Source organism: Cavia porcellus, unplaced genomic scaffold (genome assembly GCF_034190915.1).
Source record: "Cavia porcellus strain 051 isolate PalLab524CR breed Dunkin Hartley unplaced genomic scaffold, mCavPor4.1 scaffold_6, whole genome shotgun sequence".
In the NCBI taxonomy this organism is placed as follows: Eukaryota; Metazoa; Chordata; class Mammalia; order Rodentia; family Caviidae; genus Cavia; species Cavia porcellus.
This window is the reverse complement of record NW_026947489.1, coordinates 61,472,195-61,492,085: the sequence shown is the minus strand read 5'-3', so window position 1 is coordinate 61,492,085 and position 19,891 is coordinate 61,472,195. Positions and strand designations below refer to the sequence as shown.

The window sequence follows — 19,891 nt, the reverse complement described above, 5'->3', positions numbered from 1 at the left end:
GGAGTGAGGTGCCTCCCAAAAGGCTGCATCCATAGATTGGGGTGGGTAGAGGCTACCAGATGGGCATAGAGCAGGGCCCTAAGCAACCCCATGGTGGATGACAGCAGCAGGACACTGAGGGCTGCTGAGCAGGGGTCCCTGGGACAGGCTAGCATTCAGCCTGGAGGCAGGAGTGGGGGTCCATCAGGGCTTATAGAAAGAAACTTACTTGAATAGCCTAGACCTGCGGTGAAGATGCCATGCCCACCATTCCCCAAGGGAGGCTATGTTCCCTACCCCAGCCCACACCAGGGGAGGGAGGAGTCCCACATTCTTTCTGTTTTCCTGCTCTATTCTGTCTTGTTTCTCTCTTGCTGTGCTTTTATTTTGTAAATTCCTTTCCTGTTATTTAAACTCTCAGAAGAAAGTGGCTATGGCACCTGAAGGTGCCAGCTGTGACTTGCTTGGGTTCCTGTCCTGCGCCTCCCTACCGAGGCCCTGCTTACCTCTTAGCCCACATGCAGATGGACCTCTCTGGGTCCAGGGGAACATACCCGGGTGAGCTCTCCTCCCTGTCCACCCCTAGCTGGCACTGCAGGTTGCTGGTTTCTGTTCTGGGCCTCTCCCATGGGTGTCACCCATGTGAGAGCCTGGGGCGCCTGGGGACTCCACATTTTCTGAACCAACAGGAACTTGTTGAACTTGGTTCTGTGTGTGAGCAGGACCTAACCACATTGATAAAAGCCCAGAGGGCAGCCCAGTGAGACCTGTAGCACCGTGAGATTGACTGATGGCACAGAGAGCCCAGGGCAAGCGGGACATCAGAGAAAGACATCTTCCTGGGCCTGGTCAGGATTCTTCCCCAGACAGGTCAGTGGGCAGAGTGTGACACAACACAGATTCTAGCATCTGGAAATCACACTGCATGTCCCTGCAGGGGCCCTGAGACAGGGTCTGTCCAGGCCATCAGTCCCCTCTCCTTAGACTGGTCTGCTCTAAATGTGATATCCTCACCTGAGTGTCTACTCTGGAGGACGCAGTGGTCAGGAGTAAAGCGTGGATGCTTATTTTTCAGTCACAAGTGTACAAAAGAACCCTGCAGGACAGGAGTAGGAGTGAGTGAGTACCCTTTGAAGATCTGTTAACCTAGAAGGTAAGGGAACCGGCACATTCAGTGTCCAGGTGTGTGCCTCTTTGTGATCATTGTGACCACATTAGCAAGCAAGGCCGGCTACTAGATACTGCATACTGTGTGTGGTATTTGAGGGACACGGGCCCAAATCATGGACCTCAACTTGGGTTGACCCTGTGATGCTTGCTGACCAGCCAGTTAGAAGTGTTTGGAGGTGACAAGCATGGCAGGTGACATTGACACCAGCGTGTAACCAACTCAAGTCCTCTGCTTAAATCTGGTTTCCTTCACAGCATCACATCATCCCCCGCCACTTTTTTTTTCTGAAAAGGTAACATGCAGAAGAATAATCCTGCAGGGAGGAGCAGAATCACATCTTTTGTTGGTCCCTAAAACACGCTTAAACCAGAACTAGGCTGCTGGAGCTTGGGGCGCAGTCAGTAGTAGACATTTGTCTGGGATCACAAGGCCCTGGGTTCAATGCCAACACCAAAAGAAAAAAAAAGATATGTATGAGTGGGAGGAAATAAAATACAGATTTACTTGTAAAACAAAATAATTAATTGCTGTGGAAGTTACACCAGGATTTAGAGGTTTGGGCATTATTTCTACCTGCTTCGGGATCTTCTCTGCCAGATGCAAGAATGAAACCACCAAGAGTAAAGGGGCCCTCAAATGTGAAACTGAAATTTGAGGGGAAAGGTTGTCATTTGTTTCCACAGTGTCTCCCTTGGACCATGGCCAGGGTGTCCCTGACAACCCTATTGTCTTGTCCCTGGCCAGCCACAAATGTTCATGCAGAAGTGAGGCCATGTTGGAGAAGTGGCCCTGCAGCACCCTGGCATCACCCCCACCCCCAGTATGAATGACCTGCGCCTGAGGGGCAGAGGACACATTTGGAAACAAATAGTCTATGGAGCTTGGAACCCACGGCTGGACATTAGAGACACTTACCTATGGTCCCCAGTCCTGGCCGGGGCTGCTCCCGGCCCATAAGTCAGGTCACCCCTCCAAATGGTGTGGAGTGGGATAATTGGGCCCAGAATGATGGGCAGCCTTGGGGAACATAGACTGCGCAGCTGCTCCCCCTACTCACTCCCAGCCCTGCCCTTTGGCTTAATGAAGAGTGTACAGGAGAAAGCCCTGAATACCCTTTGTATCCTGGCCACTCCTTCCAGCAATGTCCCATGCTGCCTGCTTTGAGGCTTTGTTCCACTCTCCCACATCCTGACCACTGCCATCTGTTAGCCCCTAGTGTGGGACCTGCGCCCGGCGAGATGACCAGGCTATGTCCTAAACACCAACACCCATCACTTTACCCAGTGTCCCCTGCATGTTCTTAGTGACCCTCTATCATTCCTGGATGTCTACAGCCACTTGCTCCCTCTCTGCCTTGCTTTCTTCACGTCACATCCTGTAACTCACAGCCCCTAGCAAGGACCTTCAGTGCTCAATAACACTGATCACTGGATTGAACGGAGATATTGACATACGAGGTACTGGGGGGCGCACTTAGAACTCTCTGGAAAGCCAGCCTAAAACTCCCAGCATCAGACCAGCACCGGTGCTCATGAAGCTGTCCCTAGATGCTCTGAGCTATAGATCTTGCCAGGGACCAGAGATAAGGGTGGCAAACAACCGTCATTCTCTACTTTTGATCAAAAAGTGTATCAGGAAAATGGCAGAAGTTTCTTCACGAAAACAGCTGCCCTTGGACAGGCTGTGCTGGCCAGGCTGCAAGAAGGTGGTGTTTCTCCCTCCCTGGCCTGGCTGTTCCCAGTGTCTGAATGTGGCTCTGTTCATGTGGAAGCCATTGTTGGGTTTTTGGGGAGCCCTGAACCCCCACACGGGGAGTGAATTGTCACCTGCCTAAGCTGCAGTCAAGATGTGGATTGCTTTAGCTGCCTGTTAAGGAGTGGTCAGGTCCCTGTCACAACCAGAAGTGTGACCAATGTCCTTCATTGGACATGCTCTCCAACACCTAAAACTTCAGCCTCCAGTTAGAGCATTTAAGATTACCGCACAGGTTAGGTGAGCATGAAGAGGCTGCCTGGAGCTGTGTTTCCCCTGTTCTATTTTCACAACTCTTACTGGATGCTGTTGGATGCTCACCAAACAGAGTGAAGGTGGAAGTCACGGGGAGACAGATGGGCCCAGTGGACACCCAGCCATGTCCACACATTCGAGTCACCCGCAGCCCAGGCTTCATCATGGGCAGCAGGCAAGCTGCAGAGCATGGAGTCCCCAGATCTGTGCATGTCACCTCTTTCTGCCACCAGCCAGGGGGCAACAAAAGACTCACAGACACGTATCAGGCATGCCGATAAGCGACTGGTGTCACAGCACATTTCAGGGGCGCATGTGTATTCGGTGCCCAGTTGTGCCCCCTGAGAGAAGCTGTGGAGGGACAGGGATGTGTGGAAAGAGGCGCACAGGAGGAGGGCTGTGGGGAGGAGGGTTGCATTCCTCCCTCCAAGGGCAAGCTGCTCTGGGACAGGCTAGTAATCAGGGTGCTCAGGCTCCTCATATGGCTCAGGACATGTCTGTGCCTTTAAATTTTATTTTGAGAGAGCATCTTGCAAGATGAGAAAAATTACTCAGTGATGCTTGGTAAACACTGTTTATCCTGGAGCTGTTTTGGTTGGTTTGCTGAGGTGGAGTCAGTTGTTCCAATAAAGCAGCTGCGTGTTCTGGTGGATGGGTGCCACTCACTGGGTCCTTAGGGTCTGGGGGAGGGAACTGTGGGGTGAAGAGGGTCAGCATGGTAGGGAAAGGGCAGCAGGATAAGGGGACAGCAGGTAGGGCCATGCCTTCAGTCTCTGCAGCTGACCCAGAGTGCCTCCAAGCAGCATTGCCCCAGGTGTGTGGTATATCTGTGCACATGGGCATGGGGTGTGTACCTGTATGTGCCCCTTGGTCCACATGTCCCAACTGTCCAGGCACCATGGAGAAGCCCCACAGAGATAGTGTAAAGGGGTCCCCATGGAGTAGCAGCCTGCAATGGCCCATGTGCTGTTCTGGCCTGGCCACATGCCCTGCAGGGAGGAGCATGGCCCAGTGTCCTGACGCCTCTCTTGGTGTGCCCCCAGTGGCATGACCCTAGCCACTCACAGATGTTTACAGCGGGGTCACACACAGAAAGCAGAAGCCGTCACGGCCATGGCTGTGTACCCAGCAGCCTTGCTGGCTGGATCACAAAGTGGCATTGTCCCTATTACGTGTGGCTTGCGGTGACGTGAAGCCACTTGAATGGAACTGTATGAATGGGACAGCAGTTATGCAAGGAGCCTCTCCTGTCATGGCACAGACACCCCTACCCTGTCCTCCCCGTCCACTCTTCCAAACACTGCACTCTGTACTAATGACACTGAATGTCGGACTGAATTTTTATATGGACCTTGTTTTGTTTTGTTTTCTTATTACAGAAGTCATAGCTGCCCCCAAAAGCAAAATAAAAACCAGCCTTAATTCCGCAATCAAGTGCTCCATGAGTAACTGGCTCCTGCCGTGCCAGGGTCCTGCCCACTCGCCCTTGCTTGCTCTTACAGTCTGACTTTTTGTGATGCAGACATCCCTGCAGTCACATGCCCCACAGCCCAAAAGGACCCTCCTGCAGCCATTTGCAGGGCGAGTGCACTGTGCCATGGAGCCGATCCCCGGGGTGGGGCAACGTGTTCCTCTGTGTTTCATCCAGCCTGGAAGTAATTGGCCTTTATCCCGCCCAGCACATCCTAATGAACCGTTTTTACTCTGTGGCTTTGTGTGTCTGTTCCTTAGTTTTGTCCTGTTACTCCTAATTATGCTCCACAAATAACCCTAAAAATTCCAGGCCTCCTTTGTGTGCATACTTAGGCAACGTGCAGCTTTGTTCCAATTGTTCCTCAAAAGGTGCGGAGAGCTTTTCTTGAGCCTTTGTAGTCTTGGTCTTTCTTTTAGCAGAATTGGAGAATGACAGGTCTTTTCTCTCGGAGTGATCCTGTTCTCTGTAATTTTCCCCCATCAGATGCAGAGTTGAGAAATGAGACATTTGCATTATTGTGTGTATGGATGAATTTCTGCCCCCAGAATCCTATTCAACTTATTTTGCAAATTGTGCTATAAAGCAGCCTAAAATACTTAAAGGGCACTGCAGAAGCCTCCCAGGGCTCGGCTCAGCATGCAGCAGAGGCAGGCGGTCATGCAGAAAGTGATGACTGTGGCACCCAACATGCACGCACCTCTGTTTGTTTAATTCTCATGCCTGTGCCCTGAGGATTTGTGTGGAAGGTGTATGGCTTCCCAGTTCAAGCCACCCTGTGCTTTGGTGTGAGGCCTCTGCTCCGGTCCTGGAGGTGGGGCGGGGGGGGGGGTGCTCAATGGCTCTGGTTCCACACACCCTGGATGCTGGCCCTGGAGGCTGCACCAGGCCATCAGAGATTGGCCTCTCCTGTGTTCCTGGTGGAGAGTTTGACCCCTGGGTCAGGTCTGCTTTGTCTTGCCTTGCTTGGCAGACGATATGCTCTGAGGATGTTTTGCACAGTGTGGCCCAGGCTTCCTGTGTTTGTTTGGTAACAGAGCATTTACATGGGGGCACTGTTGGAAAGCTTGCTCTCATCTTCTCAAAGCCCCAGTCACTCTGAGTGCCTGGGAATGAAGAGGGCATCTCCTTGGTGAGTGGTTGGGTGTAACACCGGGTGTGCTATGGTCTTGGGACCTGCACAGGTCTGACCTGGTGGTGACAGTGTCTGGAAGGAGAACATCTAAAGTCATGATTCCCATCTGGCAGTGGGAAGCTATGAGGGGCTTGAGACCTGGCTGGGCAGTGTGGGGAAGGGGCAGGTCTCCCAGGATCCATGCACATCAACTACTTCATAAAACTAAATCATCAAGCTAGGGGCCTTTCCAACATCCCTGCTGTGAGTGGCAGAGCTGGGGTTCAGAAGGGATGATGTGGTCAGAGAGTCCTCCCTGACTGCCTTGTGCATGTCCTGGATCTGTCCTGGGCCTGACCTTTCCCAACAGTGGATTTCATTGTCTGTTAGGGGTGAATTTTTAAGATGCCAGTGGCTATGGTGACTACCTGCATGCCCCCTTCCGTATTGTACTCTGTCCTCTCTGGGAGCGTGACATGATTTGCATCTGTTTTCCTCCCAACACATGAGAGAGGCCACACAGTCAACAGGCCAGAGCCAGATACTGCAGGTCAAGTGGGCCTCTTCAAGGTCCAGGTTCCAGGCAGCAAGATACAGACTGAAGAGCACAACCCTCGCCATCTGGAACTGTTGTTTTCACTCAGATTGGCCTCTCCCCTGTCACCGAGAAGCAGGCACTGGGATGCGCAGAAAGCACAGATGAGATTAGCTCCCCTGCAGTGACCCCTCTGTGAGCCGAGTGTGTAGGGAGCAGGAGAAGGGCCCCACTCCCACACCCATCCTTGAGCTGAGCTGTCCACCTGGCCCACTGTAGGAGCTGCCAAGTTCTGCTGTGGAGCCTCAAGCCTGTGAGGATCTCAAGGGAAAACACGGCTGGCAGGAGCCTGGTTGTGCCCACACCCAAGTGTTTGGCAGTGATTGGCAGCTGAGTTTGCCTCTCACATCAGCTGCTGCTGGAGTCAGTGTGGACTCATGACCGGAGCCCTCTGAGGCTACTGTCGCACTCTGCTTCGCTTGGTACCATCTTTCCACAGGTGAAGAGACAGACAGAGAGGGTGGGCAGCTTGCCCAGGTCACGCAGCCAGCACTGCCAATGCCAAGGGTGCAGAGGCAGGCATGAGGCTCCAGGCTGCTTGTCATCATGGATGACCTAGGCACTCAGTCTCGGGCAGCTGTGTGAAGATGCCGTCCTCCCAGAGGCCATGGTGTGTGACCATCTTGTCTGCCATTCAAGGCTGCTGAGCCTGTAGAGTGGAAAGCAGGACCTGAGGGATCCATCAGCACAGCCCCAACCCTACTTTCCTCGGTCTGTCACGCCAGGACTAAGACCTGGCACAGTCAGTCTAGGACTTGCCCTTCAGCAGCTGTGCCTGAACCCGCAGGGGCAGGGTCCCCTCCTCAGAGTCCTCAGCTGGGAGGCTGCACAGCACTGTGTGGGGCTCCCTGCTCCTATGGGTGCTTTCCTGGGGGCTCCCCTCAGCTTTCCCTTTCCCTTTTAAAATCAATAAAAACTCAATGGTTGGTGGCTAAATTATGCTATGCACAGGGACAATTCTGTCCAAATGAAGCCCCTTGTCTGCACAGCCAATGTGTGCTCTAAAAATCATGCAGAACATAAAGGCTGCTGGAGAAACCAGTCAGTCCTCACAGAGCAGTGCCAGCTGTCCCCACCAGGGGTCCAGGGCCACTTGATGCTGTGTCACCCACGTGACCACAGTCCCATGCAAGGCAGGGGTAAGAACCCAACCCCAGAAGTCCCAGCACTTGCATCCCGATGCTTTCTAGATGGCTTTGAGCTTGTCCAGCCCAAAAAGTTTCATCCTGCTTCATCTTCATTCTGTTGGTTTTCGTTGCACTGATCCCACACGGGGTCACTGGCCAAAGTCCGGAGTTCCTATTGTGACAGGCACAGTGGCAAGCATATTAAAGTGAGCTTCCTGTCTTCATAGCTATACTGATACCTATCTCCAAGGTGAAAAGGTGGAGACCCTAGGCCAGAGCTTCCTCCCCACATGGTCTCACAGTGCTGGGCTGTGTTGTGATCACAGGTGGACACGCCTACAGCCCCACTGCTCCCACTTTCACCCAAACTTTTCACCTCCTCCCTCAGCCTGCTTCCAGGAAGACTCCTTCAGCCTCCTCATGTGGGCAGTGGCTGGCTCTGTACCTCAGCTGGACTTGCTGGTTTAGGTGCAGTGCATGCACCCACAGAGGTGGGGCAGCCCCATGTCCCCATGTCCCCATATCCTGACCCTCTCTGGTCACTCCACGGTGCAGGTGGGAAGCAGGTGAGACTGCATTCCCCCAGGCTGGGTATGGGCATTGCTTCCCTTCCACAATTTTCTGATGGCCTTTCTTTTGTTTTGCATTTGGGCATTAGCACTAGAATAGAGGTTTTTAAAATAGATTCCTTGTTGAAAGGTTCTTATAGCCCAACAAGCACTGGAAAATCCACGGCAGGGAACAAGCAGAGATGCAACCATGGCTTGCTGTTTTCTCTCGGTTCCCTTTGTCCTCACAGCAGCCCTTTCTTTTAAGGTCACTGTCCTTGTCTCCTCAGCACCTGTAATGATCTTCACCACTGGTGCCAGGGCTGGGCTGGGGTAGGGCAGTGCCTTTTATGGCCCCAGGGCTGAAGACTGGCCTGTCTCACCATGGTGAGCTGAGCCTGCTCTCTGTGGTGGGTCATCCTGCAACCTTCCAGTGTTGCTTCCTTGGCCAGAGGGGCAGCAGCTGCCAGCCAGACACCAAGGACATGGTCAGGGGCAGCTGGTGTGGTGCTGCCAGGCCCTGGGCCCCCGAAAGGCTGCCCTCAGTTGGAGAGCAAGGTTCTGTGTTCCCCCATATGGGAACCTCCTCACTCCATGGCTGCTGATCTCCTGAGCAGGAGGGTCATGAACTCAGTCTGCCCACCCCATGCAGGAGGCTGAGGCCCTTGTGAGTCTGCAAGTGTGTGCACAAGTGTGTTCCACACCTGTGTGTGTGCACATGCACACAGACATTTGTGCTCAGAGCCAGCCAGCCCTGTGAGTCTGCCTCATCCCTGTGTGAGTTTGGGAACACCAGTGACATGGTGCCCGGGAACTGCTATGTCAAGATGACCCCAGGCCATTCAGTGACCTTTGGTCTGTGTGAACTGTGTGGTTCTTAGTGGGGTGCAGAGGGCCCAGGTCTTAGCACCAGAACCCTGAGGCCACCTGCCCTTGATGCCTCTCACTGTCTTGCAGGAGCTGTGCCGCCAGCGCATGGCCGTGCGCCCACCCGATCGGCCTGAGGGCCCACACACCTCCCGAATCAGCAGCGTCTCCTCCCAGTTCAGTGATGGCCCCATGCCCAGCCCCTCAGCACGTAGCAGCACCTCATCCTGGTCTGAGGAGCCTGTGCAGTCCAACATGGACATCTCCACCGGCCACATGATCCTGGTAAGGCCATACTTGTGGCAGGCAGAACAACCCTGTCACAAACTGATTCCTGTCCTCTGCTGTCCTGCTTCCCTGGGCAACGACATCCCTCTCGAGATCCTGCAGCCACTGTCCCCACCGCTGCCCTTGCGTTCCAGGCAAAGGCGTTTATGCCTGGTGCACATGGGCTATGTCAGGTGTTTGCCACAGGCTCACTCTCAACAGTGGGGCAGACATTGAAGAGCGCCCACTGCGTGCACCGCTCCTGTGATCCCTAGCAGAGGAGTAGCGGTCGCCTCCTTCACCCTCAGTCCCCAGGCCACTGACACCACTGGGTAAATAAGTGCCCCCACCATGCATTGTCATTAAGGTGAGCCAGGGGGAGCCTCTTGCATGGAGACACAGCCCACTCCAGCTGTCCATAGTGACCACACGCAGGATGGCAGCGCAGTGGTGTTTGCTGCTAACGAATGCGCAGGTTTGCTTTAGAGACGCTCACAGTTCTGCCCTTCCTCACGTGCTCTCTCCCGATCTCACACCACCCGCGCTTTCCCTTGTAGGCACCATGAAAGCAGAGTGCCAAGCTGGTGCGGTGACTTTCTCACTGGAGTTGTACTCTCTGTAGGCAAAGCCGAGCTCACTTTCTCTCCCAGCTGCAGCAGCTGCTGTGTTTGGGGTGTGGAAGTGCTCACAGCTGTAAAATGAGGCCAGGGCCACCTGGAGGTGTTGGCACGCAGCACAGGCTTTGGAGAACTGTCCTCACTGAATTACCTAACAATAATTTGGACTGCTGAAATTGGACCTGGAAAAGCCAGAAAAGTGCGTGTTTTAACTAAAACTTGAGACAGAGCCTGGAGGTGAAACCTAGAGGCTGCCAGTGAGCCCAGGCTTTACTGGTCAAGTAGTCCCTGGATGTTCAAGTCTGGAGTTGTGTGGATGGGACAGTCAAGGAAACAGGCACATCACGGCTGGCTTCAAGATAATACAAGACAAAGCGAAGGAGAAGTCTGACTTCCTGGTCAGTGAGCAGACAATGGCCTGTCCTTAGCCTGTGGCCATCACCCCTCCATCAGACCCTGCAGTGGCTCCCGTAACTGGTGGAGACACTGAATCCAGGCGTTGAAAACAGCTCCTTGTCCATGTATCAAACCAGCACCACACTCCTGCTCTGTGCCTGAGGTGGCTGCTGTCAACAGAACTGCTTCTCTTCAGGAATAGTGATCACATCACTTGGGTGGGACTTTCAGAGATTTCAGGGTTTGTTACTTTCAAGAGAAAAGCTAGAAACTGGGACCCGGCGGGAATTGGCACTGCGGCTGAACCCGCCAGCAAGCCCTTGCTGCCAGTGCTGTGGGGTTCCTCAAATCTCAGGCACCAAGCAGGACCTGGTGATATCTTGGGAGCACAGGGAGCATGAGAATCCCATGTGTTTTGCAGGAGAATAGCTTTGATGGTGGTATGTGTGATGGTGAATCTGAGCACAGCACATGGTTAATGTTCAACTGTAATACCTAAGCCATGAGGGTGACCTTGTCTCATCTGACCTAAAATAAGGTCCTCTGGGAGCTCGGTTAGTGCTACAAGACCCTGTCACAAGCATCTGTTCAACTTCAGCATCGACCCATGAGCTCCATCAGCCCTGGGGACTCTGTACGTGGAGCTTGTAAACTCAAGGAGGCCAAGGCTTCCATGCCACCAGTGCTGTGTGTGAAAGGGAAACAATCAGGTGCATTTCCCCAACTGCAAGACACAGGCTGACATGGAGAAAGGCAAGGAATATGGTCACACTGCAGCCCAGGAGAGCTGGGTAGTACCTGGGATCCTTATCCTTTCGAGAAAGAAGTCCTGGCTTTCCCCCAGCTTCACTTCCACCAGACTCGGGCCGCATGTGCTGTCATCTGGGCACTTCCTGCATGGAGAACCCTCATCTGCACGTCTCCTAAACTTAGCTCATTCCCTCAGCAGGCAAGGCAACCTGGCTCACTCTTTAGCTCTGGGGTGCCCAGCCATTCTCAGGGTGGGGTTGAGAGCTACCAGAAGTGGTACCCATGTGACCCACAGGGAAAACCTGCCTGTAACGTACTGGAGAAACTGACATTGGGGCTCACTAAAGCTACAAGAAGAATTCCATCACCAAGAATTCCATGAAGGTCATTTGGCCTGGCCCTTGGTAAGGATGGCTCACTTTTGTCAGACAGCACACAGGCTGGTTGTCCCTGCTGTATGGCATGGGCTCAGGGCTGTCAGGTAGATTATACAGAGTCCAGGTGAGAGTTCTAGATACTTGGCTACACTCAGCACTCCACTGGAGCAGTTGCAGTATGTGGCATTTTAATGCAGATCTGAAGAATAAGGAGCAGGGTTATTTATATTCAGTGTGGCGCAGGGAGAAGGTGCACCCCAGTACTAGGAGGAGTGCCAAGTCTTTAGGAGCACTGTTCTCCAGCCCCCCAGGAGTGCTGGGCTGAGTCCTTCCTGGGACACTGGGCCCTCCAGGCTGGTCGGGCCTCAGCCCACGGGAAGACTTCTGCTCTGTGGATGGCCATGTTCTGCCGCATGCTGACTTCTGTACTGGAAATCATGCAAACAACTCAGGGTGCACGTCCTCCCAAAGACAGTGGTGCTGAAGGAGCTAGGGTGGGGGGCTGCTTGTGGAGGAGGCAGGATCTCATTGGTGACACAACGAAACCAACCACACAGACTGTGGAGCTGCTGGGGACCCAGCTCTCCAGGACAAGGCACATCCCTGGCACATCAAGCACCTGTCCCCCTAGTCAAGGCATCTCTGTGGTGGAACTGGCCACACAGAATGAGGGCTGGGGAGGTACAGGGCGCGTGGACGTTCATGGGCAGGGCCAGCAGGCTGTGAGTGGACAGGGTGGCATGTAATTAGCGTGCTCCCCAGCCTGGGTGCTGTATGCTCACATACAGGAACTGGACCAGGTTCCAGGATCCAACGAGCTAGCGGTGCAGCATCCCTGGGCAGATCTGCTGCTCGATCCTGTGAACCTGGCCAGACAGGTGGGGGCTCCAGTTGCTCCCCATGGAACCCTTAGCTCAGGGCTGGGTCCTATAAGCTGCACCCATTCTGATTCTGACCTTGATTCTGGTTTTTGTCACATTTGTTTTCCTTTGCTCAGACAGTGCTTTTTAAATATATGATGTTTGATTCTCCTGGATTCGTTGTACATGTCAGTGAAGCTCAGTGTAATGTCCCAACACGTGTTGAGTTTGCACTGATCAAATCTGCTTCCCTCGGCCCCAGCCTCCAGGATTTGCTGTTCTGCATTTGGGGCAAAATGGAACCAGCCTAGGTGTCCCCAAGCAGATGAGAGAATAAGGAAAGCCCGTATGTGTGCATGGATGTATACGCGTGTGCGCGTGTGTGTTTACACGGTGCAGTGTTAGTCACGAGGAAGACTGACCCCTGTTGTTGCTGTGGAGGGATGGAGAACACCATGTGGAGTGAAATGAGCCGGGGACAGATGTCCGCACACTCAGTGCTCCTTCTCGCCGGTGAAAGCATCTTTTAAAAAGCCCAGCTGTCCTGTGTGGAACTCAGGAGAGGGGCGTTATCTACAGGAAACCATCACTGCAGTGTCACCAGCCTGCCAATAGGAGGGTCTGGCACCTAGTGCCATCTTACAGAAGGCATTTGCAGTGGGTGGGGCCCCAGGGGAGGGCAACCAGGGCAGACCCTCGCACCAGGACACTGGCTCCTGTCTGGGGCTGTTTCAAGGCAGTGCAGTGCTGGTTCCTTGATCCAGTCCGGCGCTCTGGGAAGCAAGTGATTCAATAATGTCAACTTTCAAACTGCTATAAAATCTGTCACCGGGTTGTAAAGAAGCAAGGGATATACCTTCCTAAGATATTCTGGCATCTTTTGTAAGGGGTGTATTGTTTAAGAGTCCTATTCCTGTATCACATGTGCTCTTAGGGCATGAAGCTTCTGTACATTGGGCTCCATGTGAGGGTGACAGGAACTATGACTGTCCTGATTTCTAATTGCATGTTAGTCATCAGCATGTCGCATGCGTGTCCCTCACAGCCAGCATTAGCAGGAAGCTCCTGGGGAAAGAAATGTGGAAGGCAAGCTGGGCTGGAGATGGTGCATGCCTGTACTTGGGAGGCTGAGGCAGGAGGATCACAAGCTTGACTTGGGCTACTCAGTGAGACCCTGTCTCAAAATTATAAAAAAGGGTTGGGATGCAGCATGTGGAAGCCCCAGATTCAACCCCCAGCACCACTAGTTAGAAAAACAAAGTTTGTTTAAAAACCTCCACTAGACTTACAGAACTGAATTCAGAAAAATGGCACTGAATGAACTTTTCAGGAAGACGTCTGCCTCAGTGTCGAGTGGGTGGTCTTTACTTGCCTTCACTCCCAGCATGTGGCATGGTGATGTCACAGAGAAGATGCTGTCCCCAGAAGCCACACCACAGAAGCTGTGCCCAGACACCCGCAGGACACGGGGCAGAGGTGTAAACCCCAAAGAAATGAGAAGTTCCACCATTGTAGCCTAAGGAGTCCATGTCATAGATGACACAAGGCAGTAGGTGACCTGGTAACCAGTGTGGGGCTCTCGTGGCACTGAGCTTCACCACGGAGAACCTCATGACAGGTACAGGGGATGTGTGCGACGCATCCACATGGAGACAGAGCCCAGGGCAGTTACATGCCCCTCCCGAGCATCAAGTCTCCCGAAAGCCCAGTTCTTCGTCCCCAATCCTGCAGCACCCACTGGCTGTGCATGGCAGCACCTGCTTGTCTCTCACAAGAAGGTGTCTGGAAACTTTCAGACCCCTTGTGAAGCAGGAGGAGCCACTGGCCCTGGGCCTTAGCAGGCTCCCACCTCAGTCTTCCTCTGTCCAAGCAGCCCTGGGGTGGCCTGTCCCCATCACTGGTGGGTTGTGGATGCAGTGCTGGTGGGATCATCTCTGCAGCAAGGCTGCTTTGGCAACTGCTCACGCTCTCTCCACTGCTCTCAGCTGGGCTGAGATATCTTCCTCCCTCGCCTTCCTTTGATCTCCATGAGCAGTTCGCTGCCTCAGGCTCCACAGCACCATCTTTCGCAGTGCACATTAGGAACAACAGTTTCCCAGGCCAGTTGTAGCCAGTGGCATTCACAAGATGAGGGTATCACCCATCCCAGGGAAGACTCTTGTTGGGGTCTTTCCCAGTGTTACATGTCCCCAGGTTATACATCCTGCAACCATGTTAACTATCCCACCCTGGCTGAAGGCAGAGGGAGAAAGAGACCGTCCAACCAGGAGAGCCACCACCTCTGGAACCCCGAGGGTCCTGATGTTTCTTCTGCACTGGGACCCTCAGGAGCAGTTCAGAGCCAGACACACAAATTCAGTGGCTGCCTGGCTTTCTGGCCTAGACCTGGAGCCCCATCCGAAGGCCACCTGTATGATGCTCCTGTGCTGGAGACACAGGGACACCTAAGGCACCAGGGTGAGGCCTCCTGTGCAAGAGGAAGATTTTGGATAGCAGCAAGCACAATGCCCTGCACACCTCCCTGTCCCAGTGGCCACATTGCCCGTTGCTCCAGGTACAGCAGCTCAGTGTCTCCCACTAAGGATAGTTCCAGCAATTTTCAGAATCTTGCCCTTCAGACAATACTATGTGAGGACAGACAAATCTGTCTTCTAGAAGATGACCTCATGGTTTGTTTTGGTAACTATTGTCATTCACTGCCTGTGTGGCATTGACAGTACCTCACTGTAGGTATCAAGCCAGCCTGCTGGATTGTTCTGCTGTGTCGTTGGTTTCCACCTTACTCCCTGCGCTCATTACAGATCTATCAGAGGTTTCTACCCCCTGTATCTGTGGTGTGCTGAGCTCATCCTGATCTTTGCTCTTGAGCTGACTTGTTCCTAGTAATGTGGGTCTGCTTGTATTCCAGCCGGACTGCCTCATCCATGGGCTCCAGAGGTCTGCTTCTCCTGTAGCCCTGTTCTAGGCACATTGACTTAGGAGCTTTGGAAAGTACTTCTGGAGAGCTAGACACTTGAGCATCATTACAACAGACCCCTTCTCCCCAGCTCCTTTGCTACAGCTTGGGTCACTCACATGAGGTTGATTGGAGCCTCCATCCTTGCTGAGGACAATATTCTTGTCTCCCCTTTGGAGCCCAGTGGAGATGGATGAGCCTCCTGTGGCCCAGCATACTCTCACCCCAAGAGCCTGGTGGTTGGAGGGCCCTGGTGCAAGTCCAGCAGAGCACGGAACTCTGTTTTAAGTCCCAGAAACCACCTTGCCCTGCTCAGGCACTTTGCCACCCATCCCTACCGTATTTCTCGTGTCACTCTCCAGTGACTTCCCCAGCCTCTGGGAAAGGCTGCCCGTGGCATTGCCTTCTCTCACTGGGAAACGGGTTGTGCATTAAACAAAGGAGCAGCAGTGCAGAGGCTGTGCTGCCTTTAATCTCTCAGCAGTGGGCAGTGGCATCCAAGAGCTAACCTATGTCCTCTGTAACTCACAGAGCCCTGTGGGTGGCCTGGCTCCCAGACTCACCCTTCTCACCTGACTTACAGTGAGCCCACATAGTGGTCTGGGTATGCCCTGTGGGCCCCTGATAGCAGGATGCACTTGCAGTAGTAAAGGCAGCTGCTGGCAGGGGTAGGCTCTCTCCAGAGAGCAATGACACCTGACAGCGCACTGTCTTTCACCACGGCCGCTGTGGTGCAGGCACAGGGGGCTGTGGTCTGAGCAGTCCGCGGTGGGGTTGGCATCGAGCTGAGCGAAGATGAATCTGTGCCGTGATATTCGCTCTGACATCACCCCACGATGGGACAGTGCTCTTGATGTTCTCTGTCTTTGCTCTTCCTCATACTCCTGTGCAAGGCCTGACCTTGCCAGCTCCTGGCTACAGGGCTTGACCCTGATCTGGCCCTGCTTCTGCTCCACCCGGGCTGGCCGTTCTGCTCTCCTCAAAGCTGAGGAGGAGAAGGGATGGTGGCTTGAGCTGCATCCATCTGGGCAGGTCCGGTTGGGTAGGAGCTGAGCCATCTCGGAGAGCTGGACTTGGGTTCTCAGGCCTATTCGTGTCTCTTCATTCCTGCTACTCCTCATGAGCACAGAGCTTGTTTCAGGAAGGTAAAATCAAAGCATTCTACTTTTAATGACTACTTTTAGAATTTCCACAAATATTTTCTAATAATGTGTTATAGAATCCAGTGTTTCTCATCTAATTATGGGAGAAACAAATCTGCCTGTGTCACTGTCTGGACTGCACTCACTGGAATTCTTTATTCTTCCAAAAAACTTCATCAGAAAATCGTAACGAGTGCATCACTGGTACAGAACATAAAAGGCTGCTGCTAAGAAAAGACCTGCTGCTCTGTGACCGATGGCGCTGCCTGTGTTGCTAGGCAACCACCTTCCTCTGCCCCCCCCCCCAGGCTTCCCTGTTATAACCACTGTCGTCATCTGAAGAGTAAAAATGTCTCCTGCAGCCCTCCTCCTGCAGGTGGGTGACACAGAGGTGCTGGTCTCTGAGAGGATCATGTCCTGTAATGGTGGCTGGACTTTGGTCACCTAGATTTTATAGATGACAGTTAAGTCAGGGAAGGTAGGTGGACGGCCATTGAAACGAGCAACTCTGCTGTGCCGTGGCACACAGAGACCGCACAGCAGCTTGGAAAGAGGCCTCAAAAGGCACCAGTGCTGCCTGCATCCCCTAATGCCAGCATGAACATACCCACAAGCACCGTGGTCCTGCTGCCACAGCCCCCACAGGGGACGCAATCTCTCCTGGAGGCTGCTTTCCTCCCTTGTTATCTGCTAGAGGATCTCTCCATCCTGGGTCATCTTAGAATTGCATTTTCATGAGCGCCCTTTATCTCTTATCCCCTGGCTTTCCATTAACTCTTTGGAACCCAAAGCTGGCTTCCTAGTGCATTTTATACATAAGGGAGATTTCTAAGTAACTCACAATGAGGAGTACATTTCTGATGTCAAAGGGACGTGATTGAGCTGGGACTCAAATCCTTATTTTTCTACTTGATAAAAAATGTGTAGTGATTGACATTAGTAAAGATTTGTTGTAAACCAAATATTTGCAAATAGATCTTGTCATACTGTCCAAGTAAATTACAAAAACTGCCCTTTTGTAGTGCCACAACTCTGATTTCCATTCCTCCCTGAAACCTTAGAAGGCACTAACTTTCTTTGTAAAGGCCAACGTTGGTTTCCATGTTAAACTAGCCACATTCAAACTTTGATTATCCAAATGAAAAGAGGGGATTTAATTATTGCTAAGCAGAAAGATTTAAAAGGATGAGAAAAGGATTAGGAAACCCTAATCTATTTAGAGTGACTGAGATTTATCTTTTGGTCTTCTGCATAGTCTCTTCTGAGATTTTCAGTGTTTTCTATTTATCTATGAAGATAAATAGAATCATCAATTGAAATAAGATACGTTATTTGTAAGTATTTGATAGAGGGCTATTTTGGGAATTCAGGATTCCATGGGTAGATGTTTTTTAAATTTTTAAAAAGCAGATATCAGTAATAATATTATAAAATGGACTTAGATTTTCTTTAGGCTTGTTTGAATTGGAGTAGTTGCAGACTGGTATTTAAAAGCACATTGTCAGTTTTTTTTAATGTCTGCAGACCAAAATTACAATAAAAGAAACACACAAAAGATATTTGGTAAAGGCAGGTGGTCTGGATAAATAATGTTCCTTTCATTAACATATTTCCCTTATTAACTGTGTAATTAATTGCACACAGCCAAGGGAAGGCATGGAAATTGCATTTTGTGATATATCAAAGCTGACTTACGCGCCACACTTCCATACAATTTGCCATTAATGAAGCCCGAGATGGAAGCCTCCAATCTATAATTATTACTTACTCTTTGAATGACAAGCAAAGAATTTTATCAGCAGAGTTTTAAATGAAAAGGGATTAGCAGTTAATGTTGAAATTGTTAATCTTTCTTATGAAAATAATTTTAAAGAAAATGTTTTATTGGGAAGGGAGGCTCGTGGAAAGCATCTGCCATTGAAATAGCCATTTTCTGACACTTCATGTGCATTTGTCTACATCTGACAGCAGGATGAAAGTATTTTTTAAAGTGAATGAATATTTTATGGGGTCTGGAACTGATTGTGTACCCGGGGAATTGCTATCATTGTCCCCCCATACCTGGCCAGGGACTGGTTTAGACAGCCAGGACCTGAGCCAGAGCTGGAAAGGGAAAAGACAGGAGAATGTCCTGCAAGAATGAAAACTTCCTTGACTCTTTAATGCCATGGGCATCTGCCTCTTCCCCTCTCACAACTCCTCAGTGTAGGTAATGGAGATAGGTGTGCTCAGAGAAAGTTACCTAACAGAACAGTGCTGCCCAATGGCCCAGAACTGTACAGTGGGCAGCTCCACTGGGCTTGCATCACCACCAGCCTCTTCAGAGTGCATGTGACAAGACCTCGTGTCCATGTTCCCATCACATGAGATCATCCATTGACCACAATGGGGTTGGGCAGAATCTGGGGGTCTCTTCTGCATCCCCAGACCCAGCTGTGTCTGGATCCTTCACCCACTCTGCAGTGTTTACCACACCAGGCTGTGTGCCACAGTGTGCAACACACTATCCCAGCACACAGGTGCAAGGTTAGCTTATGGGAGGGCCTAGTACACGCGCTCCATGAATCTGTGCTTCTGATTTTTCCCCTGAACTGTGACACTGACTAAAATGCTAAGTTTATGGAGCTGCTCAGACAGCAATGGGTAAAAGAGAGACACCATTCTCACATGAGGAGCTCAGGAAGCCAGGCTGCCACAGCTCCTGGAGTCTACAGTGGACACTCTTGGTGTCTCAGCATGGACACCTTGCTACAGACTCCTTGAGGGTAAGCATGTCAGCGCCAGAGTTCCAGTGAGTGCTTCAGGAAGTTCTGAGCCCTTTCCCGAGAAGTTGTGCAAAGGTGACCGTGTGCTGTGCAGAGATAAATTCTTTACTCAAAATCCAGTTGCTTCTTGGTTTCCATCCAAATGTGTCTGGAAGGACCAGAGCCTCATCGATCTCCTCTGACTCAGAAGTCCACCGTAGGTCTTCGGCTCATCAGGCAATCAGCTCGAGGTTGCAGGAGTCCTGGAGCCCAGTCTATCAAAAAGTGGTGCAGTGTTCCCCACCTGCCAGGGGGGTTGGTCATCACACATCTGTGACAGAACCATGTGTGGGCTTGGGACAAGCCCTCAAGCACCCTTGTCTGCATTTCGAAAATTGCCCTATCTGTAGAAAAGAGTATCAGGACATTGTGGGTCACTCTAGTTGTTCAACCTTTTACGGTGAAGATCTTAAGTTGAGCCACGGGCTGTTCATTTGCCATACTGCTCAGTGTGCAACCTGAGGCTGCGTACAGCAGGTCACGTGGAAGCCAACTGGTGCCATCAAGGGTCTGAATGTTTCCTCCCTGTAACCCAAGCATAGAGGTCATTAGAAATACCAGGGTCATTCTGACTTCTGTTCAGGTTTCTGTCCAGTAAACCAAGGTCTGCTTTCTCAGGTTGAGTCACAGATGTCATTTCTTGCTGTGATTATATGACAGATAGAGTCTAAGCTAATTACAAAATATTTCAAGAAAGCAAAGGTCACAGAGATTTTAGGAGTGTAAGGAAAGAACAGCTGGTGATGAAATAGTCTAACGTCTCATTTGCTCCTGGGTGAATCCTCACAGCTCTGCCCCATCTTCATAACCCGCAGTGGAAACAAGCTGCTTAATCAGGGCCCA

General features: G+C 51.8%; 1 protein-coding gene across 6 annotated transcripts in view; it reads left to right on the top strand.

Moving 5' to 3' along the window:
- Positions 1-19,891, top strand: part of Ptprn2 (protein tyrosine phosphatase receptor type N2) — a 542,085-nt gene that overhangs the window by 461,579 nt on the left and 60,615 nt on the right. For 5 of the 6 annotated variants that reach the window (XM_063250850.1, XM_063250852.1, XM_063250847.1 and 2 more), the window contains one exon: positions 8,970-9,164. The exons of the other annotated variant lie outside the window; for it this stretch is intronic. In XM_063250850.1, coding sequence (XP_063106920.1) covers positions 8,970-9,164 — 195 coding nt within the window. The remainder of the gene's footprint in view (positions 1-8,969; positions 9,165-19,891) is intronic. 6 annotated transcript variants of the gene reach the window in all.